The following is a 9,071-nucleotide window of genomic DNA, read 5'->3' on the forward strand; positions in this document are numbered from 1 at the left end:
GGCGGGGCGGCGCCTATTACCGTAAGAACGCGAGCGTTACGTTACCGCCACGTACCGCTGGGGAGGTGGGGGTCAACATGTCACAATATAAACAGGATTGGAAAAGAATATAGGAGAAAGATCGGGAAGGATGAAGGTATGAAATGGATAAACATATAGAAGAGCAGAGATGATGGTAAAATGTTGTATTGGGGAGTGAAGGTCTAGCTCTACCGTTCTTAACCTCAACAATAGATGGAGGTGAGTGGTCAGATTCACATGCCAGCCATTTTCCCCCAGGGAAATAGCCTGTGATGCCCATTGGATAGGAGGCTGGGTGAGCCCCAGTGCCAGTCTGGAATCTGTGGAGTAGAGAAAAATCTCTTTCCCCTGCCAGGAATAGAACCCTGGCCATCCAGCCCATAGCTTGTCATTATGCTGACTGAGCTATCTCAGCTCATGAGCAGAGATGAGGGATTAATAACTAATCGGGAGGAGGATAGGCTGGACAAGAGACGGAGAAGAAACACTAGAGAAAGAATGGAAGAAAATAAAGATATCAAAGGTAAATAGGAAAGGAAGGAGAAAATGACAGTCCCCCATCACATTGTTTGTGAAGCTGTATTCAACTATAGTTTTTTTCATTCTAACAATGCAGCTAGTCTGAGACTAATGAGTATTTCTCTTCTGACTTAAACTACTACTACTATAACTAAACATCTAAGACTACACCCACTGGTGTGTTCCAGAATCTGGTGTCTTGACTGCATTGTTGTCGCATGTTCAAGTGGCTTGAGTCTGCATCTCAGTATTTTCACTAATGCACACTTACACTTAGACTGCACTAATTCAAATGGCTTGAGTCTCTTGAGCTTCTTGGCAGCTGTATGGTGATGGAAACTTCATGTTTGATTGCAGAGACACAACTGTTCAAACGCTAACACTTCAACCAACTGTAAGGGATGGCGTTGTAAAATATGAGGACTCACCATTGGTTCAAGCTGTTAAGTATGGCCATGTTCTCATTGTGGATGAGGCTGACAAGGCTCCCACACACGTCACGTGTATCCTCAAGGTGAGTGATGTGTTTCAGCTTTAGGGATGTATATTACAGCATAACCTTAAACATAATAATGGTGAGACTGAGGACTTTCATGTCTCATATTTTCCATCTTATTTTTTAAGTGAGCTTTCTTAAAGCTGGTGGGATTGATATTAATGATTGACATGCAAAATGAAAGTTATGTTTTCTGCAAACTATACCACATGTGTTCAGTTATGTGTAGTCATTCTGTCTCTCGTGTGTTAGTGGCATGGAAGTTAAATGCTCCAAAAGTGGGTTTATTCTTCATAATCTTTAGTTAACAGGTGATTCTTTTGTAGTTTAATGTACTGTGTTGTAATGTAATGTGAACTATTGAGGCTTGGATCTGGAATTTCCGTTATATGGGAGATTTTGTTTGGAGTATTTGAAATTTAGTGTAAAAGATTGCCTTTACATATTGTGACATGTAAATCCGTTGCTAGGCAACGCCCACAACACACACAGCCAACAATACAGCAGCAGAGTTTTCTTTGTGTCTGTGCAGCTTGTGCAAATGCAATGACATCACCACAACAGTGCTTAGAAATGTGAGACAGTAAAATATGGTCGCAAGTCCCAAGGGACTAGGACCCGAGAAACACTGCGCTGGCAAGGACCAGCAGCATATGCAAAAGACAGACCCGTTCTCTCGTCAGAGAGGGCGCCCCACAGAAACAAGACGGTAACCGTCCAGGAGCAATAAATATCTGGTCATGAGCCCCAGGAGGGTGCTCGATACCAAGACTTACTGACTGACCGTCAGTCGCAATGTGACTTGGACTTGGATAGGCGACGAAAAGGGAAGTCTCAAATCTGAGACAGTAAAATATGGTCGCGAGTCTCAAGGGACTCGGACCCGAGAAAGACTGTGCTGGCAAGGGCCAGCAGCATATATAGAAGACAGACCCATCCTCTCGTCAGAGAGGGCGCTCCACAAAAGCAAGACCGTAAATGTCAAACAGTAATAAATATGTGGTCATGAGCCCCAGATGGGGCTCGACACCAAGACTTACTGACTGACTGAGCGTCAGTCGCAATGTTACTTGGACTTGGACTTGGAACAGTGCTTAGTGATCATGTGACATGTGTTTTCTGTGTGGTCTGTGCCACACAACAGTAGGACTGTGTTTTCTATGGGGTCCGTGCCAAAGAATTATAAGAGGTTCCAGAATAGCCAAGGAGTGAGTCCTAGAGAGAAAGACTTGAAAGGATTCTGTTGATGGTGTATACTATACTTCTTTTGGCTTATTTTTGACTTCATCTATTGTCTGGTATATAAAAGACAGAAGACCATAACGTTTCGGAGACTGGCTCTGTCTCCATCTTCAGGTGGGTAGGGAAGAATTAACCTACTCAGTTGGGCCTGTTAGAAAGAGCTAGTCTCAATCACTGGACAAATCCCATTCTGTAGAAAACAACCTATGATCAACCGACAACCGGTTACATCAGTGGGAGATAAGAATAAAATCACAGTAAAAGACATGATAGAAAATTTGTGTCAAGCATGCTCATGTCAACAATGTAAAAACAGAAGTATAGATTAAATTCCAGGAATTATGTTAAAAATGAAAGTAAATCTTGGATAAAGCATGCCTGATCTGTGTGAATAAAGAATTGTGCCACCAGGGCGACTTCCGGGAATCAGACTAATCCCCGGAGCAAAACTTGCAGAAGTAGTGGAAGCCACTAATATTCATAAAAACTTATATTTTTTATTTCTTAACCTCTTCATTGATGAGGCGAATCCATATGGGAGAAATATCCAAACTGGGTTGGCTGATCGGATTGGATGAACATGCCATATGAGCTGATTCTTTGTAATTTCTGTATCTGCTGTTACTTTCAACCTCCAAGATCCTAGCTTCAGCCCAGCTTACCCTGTGACCTTCTTCATATGCATGCTGAGCCAACCTGGATTTCTCTAGAAGACCCTGCTTGAGATTGTGCCTGTGTTCATGGATTCGCACAGCCAGCGGTCTGCCTGTTTCACCAATGTAGCTTCTGCCACATTCACAGGGAATGCTATAGACACACTGTGCCGTCTGTTGAGGATCCCTTTTTGGTCTCGTTCTCACGAGCGAAGATCGTAAAGTGTGTCTAGTTTTGAAGACGGTCCTAATATTATACTAGTTCCCTATGTGTTTGTACTTCTCAGAGATGCCCTTGACATACAGGATGTACACCGTGCCAAGAGGCTTTTCCTCTTTTTTCTTTTGACGACTAGTACCCTTGGACCTGATAACCGAGTCAATAAAGCATTGAGAATAACCACTAAGTTGAAGGTCGCATTTCAGGTTGTTAACCTCCAACACCCAGTCTTGCTAGTCTTGGCATATAGTGGTAGCTCTATCATGAAGGCCATGAACAATTCTCTTTTGACATGCAGGGGGTGATTGGAATTGAAATTAAGATATCGGCTAATGTGGGTGGGTTTTTTGTAAACTTTCGTGGTCAGAGCCGTCCCTTTTTTCATTACCAGAACGTCCAGGAAGGGGATCGTTCCCTCTGATTCTATTTCCATAGTGAAATGGATAGCCGGTCTTAGACTGTTGAGGTGTGTAGGAAACTTCTGTATCCCCTCTGCACCATTAGGCCAGATCACAAATGTGTCATCCACATATCGGAGCCACAACGACGGTTTGTCCTGCACCAAGTGACAGCCAGTTGTTCAAAATGTTCCATGTACATGTTGCTAACAATGGGAGAAAGGGAGCTACCCATTGCCATGCCATCCTTCTGCTGGTAGAATCTGTCATCCCCTTGAAAGTAGGTGGTCCTCAGGCAGACATCCAGAAGTTCCATGATGGCTTCCACCTGGCCTCATGGTACAGAGGGGATACAGAACTTTCTTACACACCTCAACAGTCTGAGACCGGCTATCCAGTTCATTATGGAAATAGAATCGGAGGGAACGATCCCCTTCCTGGATGTTCTGGTCATGAAAAAATTAAGAGCTCTGACCATGAAAGCTTACAGGAAACCCACCCACATTGGCTGATATCTTAATTTCAATTCCAGTCACCCCACCACATGTCAAAAGAAGAATTGTTCATAGCCTTCATGATAGAACTACCACGATATGCCAAGACTGGCAAGACTGGGTGTTGGAGGTTAACAACCTGAAATGCGACCTTCAACTTATGGTTATTCTCAAGGCTTTATTGACTCGGTTATCAGGTCCAAGGGTACTAGTCGTCAAAAGAAAAAAGAGGAAAAGCCCCTTGGCATGGTTTATATCCCATATGTCAAGGGCATCTCTGAGAAGTTCAAGCGCACAGGGAACCAGTATAATATTAGGACCGTCTTCAAAGCTAGACACACTTTACGATCTTCGCTCGTGAGAACGAGACCAAAAAGGGATCCTCAACAGACGGATATTTCTCCCATATGGATTCCTCTCATCGATGAAGAGGTTAACAAATAAAAAATGTAAGTTTTTATGAATATTAGTGGCTTCCACTACTTCTACAAGTTTTGCTCCAGGGATTAGTCTTCCCTACCCACCTAAAGACGGAGACAGATTCAGTCTCCGAAACGTCATGATCTTTTGTCTTTTACATACCAGACGATGGATGAAGTCCAAAATAAGCCAAAAGGAGTCCTAGAGAGTTCAAATGAGGAGAATTCAGTTGAAGAGAATTCCGAAGGCTGCTTAATAGTTGAAGTGTTAAAAGGCATTGAAGACATGATTTCATATGTAATAGGTGATATTGTGAGTGTGAAAACTGGTTGTAGTTACAACTGAGAATATTAGCGTGGAGTGATTTGTAGTGTGAAAATCAGTAACAGAGTTATAATTACTTGTACTTACATCTTGGGAATGTCCAATAAATTGATTCACCAATCCACCCTCCATCAGCAAGTCACTGATGCATGTGATAATATTTTGGCCACTACTGGCAATCATCAGAAGGCATAGCCAGTACTACAGAGAAAGACTTTGCATGTATGATAGACATATGTTGTCATAAAGCAATTTCTACCATTACAAGTCAAGGGTAGGCTGAAATATTAACATGATAAAAATGGCCAACAACACAAGATATATGCAATCTGGCAGTCAAAAATAGGGCCATTATTACTCGTATGTTCATATACTTACACAACAAGGCTTTTCATTAATTTTTAACTTATACTTCCTAATTATATCCACTAAAGTTGACACTAACTTCGCCGACAGTCGGCAGTCTCTCAGTCAGTATAGTTTGTTTGCAGACTACAGGCCATGGAGTATGTTTGTACTGTCTAATTATTTTTAACAACACAATTTATTTTAGTTACATTAATATTTTTTTCTGATCTCAGTTTCTAATGGTAGAAATTTATTTATGGCAACTACATGTAAAGCATTTCTTTACAGTGTTGGCTATGTCTCCTGATGATGGCCAGTAGTAGCCAGAACATGTAAAGCATTTCTTTGTAGTGTTGGCTATGTCTCCTGATGATGGCCAGTAGTAGCCAAAACTTGTAAAAGCCATCATTTATATTAAATTTATTGCGTTTGATGGACCTTGCTACTCATTCATTTATTTAATAAGAAATTTGATATATTTTGAATAGCTGCACAATTGGCAGCTTCTCAAGAAAGGCTTAGCTGCATGAGTGATTTGATATGTTTGTAGAAAGTCAAAACTTGCATCTATGGTCTCATGCTCTTAATGTAATTTGTTATCAATGTATATGGAGTCAAAATCCTTACTACATGCTTCACACTGGTTTCTTGCTTGGCTTATTTTTCGAACCTGAAAATGAAGGCGATATGTTCCTCTGAAACATCAGTTGACTTTCAGGGGCTACATGGCATTATATCTCAGAAGGTAGAACTCTTCTTGACCACTGCTGTTAGAACCTCAAATACTACAAAATCCATGCTGCTTGAGGTAAAAGTATACTTACAATAGCATGTGATTTACCAGTAACACTCTCTTCTTGTCTGATGCACAGAGTTGGAAGTAAAAGGCTACTGAAACATTATATAAGATTAAACATACATTGACTATAGAACTCATTTAAGACTGATGACTGCATTACCAAACATCAACAAAGGAAAGCAAGTCCTGATCCTCTGCATTGAATGCTTTCTACAAAAGATGAAATAATTGATGCCAGTAACCTTCTGAAGACAGGCGTTTTATGTAAGGATGAAATTCTAATAAGATGGGATGTTAAGCAGTAAATAATATCATAATCAAGGCAGGAACTTGACCACCAGCCCATCCATCCAGATTGAAGGAGGAAGTGTTTAACCTTTTCACTGCAATGACAGAACATTCCATCATGGTCCACTGATAACGTAATGAGTGTGATATACCATTACATACTGTGATTTCAGTCCCATGGAACTCATGGGTATGATGAGCTAAAGAGATGAAACATTTACGGTTGTAACAGCTGGAATTCAGTTGCAACACAGTGTGAGAGAGACAGCATAATACCTGCCATGTAGCTCTTTCCCCCCCTCCCCATTGCATGTGCTGAGGCAGCAGGTTGAGACTGCTTTGTGTTTAAGTGTTTGTAAAATAGCTCTGCGTATCTTGAAGCATAAGTGTGTAAACAGGGGTGTTTTCTGGACTTCAGTAGATCCAAATCTTGGCAATATGATGCATTTATGGCATAACATTAATAGTATTGTAAAGTATTTAGTTGCATGGGCAAAAGAATTACCCAGGGTATGTTACACCATGACAAATGAACTCCACAGGCAAGTGGTTAAATAGTGCTGGTTAAAAGTCAACCTCAACTGTACACATAGTTAAAGGTACTGAAATGAACTGTTCAAAAAAAAAAGTTTTATTTTAATTCTCTTTTAGACATTGGTAGAATCTGGTGAAATGATTCTTTCTGATGGCCGGCGTCTGGTTCCTCGTTCAGATCCCAGAGTTCACAGCAATTCTCCATCCATCATTCCTATTCATCCAGAATTCAGGATGATTATTCTTGCCAACCGTCCGGGCTTTCCATTTCTTGGCAATGATTTCTTCGGAGCTTTAGGTAATAGTAGTTAACTATTTATATTAATGACATCTGATACTAAGAATATGTTATGACTGGTTTCCAAACCCTAAAACAGTTTATTAATTTTACATGCTTTTAAAGGGAATATCACTTGCATTGAAATAAATACAGTACTTTAAAAATCTGTGGCATGTTATGACCATCTGGAGACACTATAGCCATTGCTGTTATGGTGTGTGCTGTTCATATGTATATGAACTTCATGCCATCATTTCTGTTCTCTGCTCTGTGAACACTGTGTCTCAGGAATGCAGCCTGTTGCCTGTTATGGTAAACTGCAAGGAAGATCCATTACCCTCAAGTGACATGCATGTTGTGATATACAGAATGATTCAGGAGAAATCTACCAAACTTTGTGGATACATTAATCAAGTGATTATGGGTAACAAAGAGATTCTGTTAATGTAGAGCCAATCTGGAAAGTTCATGAAGCCATGACACTTTGAAAATGAGATAAGGATGTACCAAAGATATGGGATTTTCAGTGAAAATTTGATGATAGCTTCAGTGTAAATGTAATGTAAGTATCATTTCATAATGAAACTTGTTACAAAATCTGTTTGAAGTGTCGACCTGTGACTGTAACATGCATTCGAGTACATTGGTACTAACCACTTCAGTAATGTGCAGAACTTACTGCGTACTTGCTCAAAGAGTAAGTCAGGAAACCCAGAAAGCAACTTCCTGTTCAGTGCTGAAGACAGAAGTAATACATTCAACTGAAAGATGGGTAAATTTTTGCCAGACTACATAGTTACACATCCCAGAAGATAGTACTCTTCAAATTAAGAAACTTTTGATATCATACTCTTAGAAAAACTTGATCAATTAATTGATTCATAGATTAATGCTGTATCAACTAATATTGCATCCTGTTAGTGCCAAGTCTAGACCCTTTGAGGCACAGAATTCATCTAAATACTATTCAGGAACCCATGTTGTTCTCATAGCAGTGACTATAAAGAGTCTTATTTCTGCAATATAACACGATGTAGTCCAGTGTCAGTGACATGTTCCTCTAAAGCACGTTTTGACTTTCACCAGACTGTGCAGCATTATATCTGAAAAAGAAAAAATAAAACAGTTCATACAGGTTGCCAAGTTCCGAATCAGGTTGAAGAAAATTATAGGATTTCGAAAGCGCAGACCAAGATGGGATTTGGAGAAGTTATATGCTCAAAGACAAAGCATGCAAGAGACCCTAGAAGAGAAACTCGGTGCAATTGAAGGTGAAAGCGGAAATGCTGACGCGCAGAGGAACGATATAAAAGAATGCATGTTAGATACTATGAGTGATTTGGTTGGTAAAGTTGAGAAGATAGCAAGAAAACCATGGGTAACACAGGAGATGATGAGTAAAATGGGGGAGCGAAGGAAATGGAAGAATGTAAACAATGAAGAAGGTAGGAGGAAATACAGGAGACTGAGGAATGAATTGAAAAGAGCGACGGACAGGGCCAAAAAGGAATATCTTGAGAAGATATGTAATGAGATTATGGAATTTCAAAGAACAGGACGTTATGATTTGATGTACATGAAGACAAAAGAACTAGGATGGAAAGAGAATCATGGGATTCAAAATGTTGGCATCGAAGACTCCCAGGGGAATAGAATTGTTGATCAGAGGCAAGTGCTGAAAATTTGGGAAAATTATATTACAGAACTATATGATCGACCTAATCAGCCAGAAACCTTAGAAGTTGAACGTGAAGAAGAAGTAGATACGGATGAGAAAGGACCATATATTTTACAAAGTGAGGTGGAAAAAGCTATCAAGGAAATGAGGAAGGGAAAGGCTACAGGAGATGATGATGTACCTGGAGATGTGCTCAAGTTACTGCGAGAAGGTGGTTTGAAAACACTGACAAAACTAATGAACACCATATATGAAAGTGGAGAGTGGCCCAAGGACTTTACAGAAGTTACAATGATTGCCTTAAAGAAAAAGACAAAAGCTACAAAATGCAGCGACCATCGCACAATAAGCCTTATT

At 40.2% G+C, this 9,071-nt stretch overlaps 1 protein-coding gene across 1 annotated transcript in view; it reads left to right on the forward strand.

Moving 5' to 3' along the window:
* LOC111869550 (von Willebrand factor A domain-containing protein 8) overlaps nt 1–9,071 on the forward strand; it is a gene marked incomplete at its 3' end in the record, with an annotated part of 294,700 nt that overhangs the window by 240,126 nt on the left and 45,503 nt on the right. The window contains 2 exon segments of the mRNA XM_033753471.1: nt 898–1,054; nt 6,874–7,054. Coding sequence (XP_033609362.1) covers nt 898–1,054; nt 6,874–7,054 — 338 coding nt within the window.

Source organism: Cryptotermes secundus, unplaced genomic scaffold (genome assembly GCF_002891405.2).
Source record: "Cryptotermes secundus unplaced genomic scaffold, Csec_1.0 scaffold220, whole genome shotgun sequence".
Classification (NCBI taxonomy): Eukaryota; Metazoa; Arthropoda; class Insecta; order Blattodea; family Kalotermitidae; genus Cryptotermes; species Cryptotermes secundus.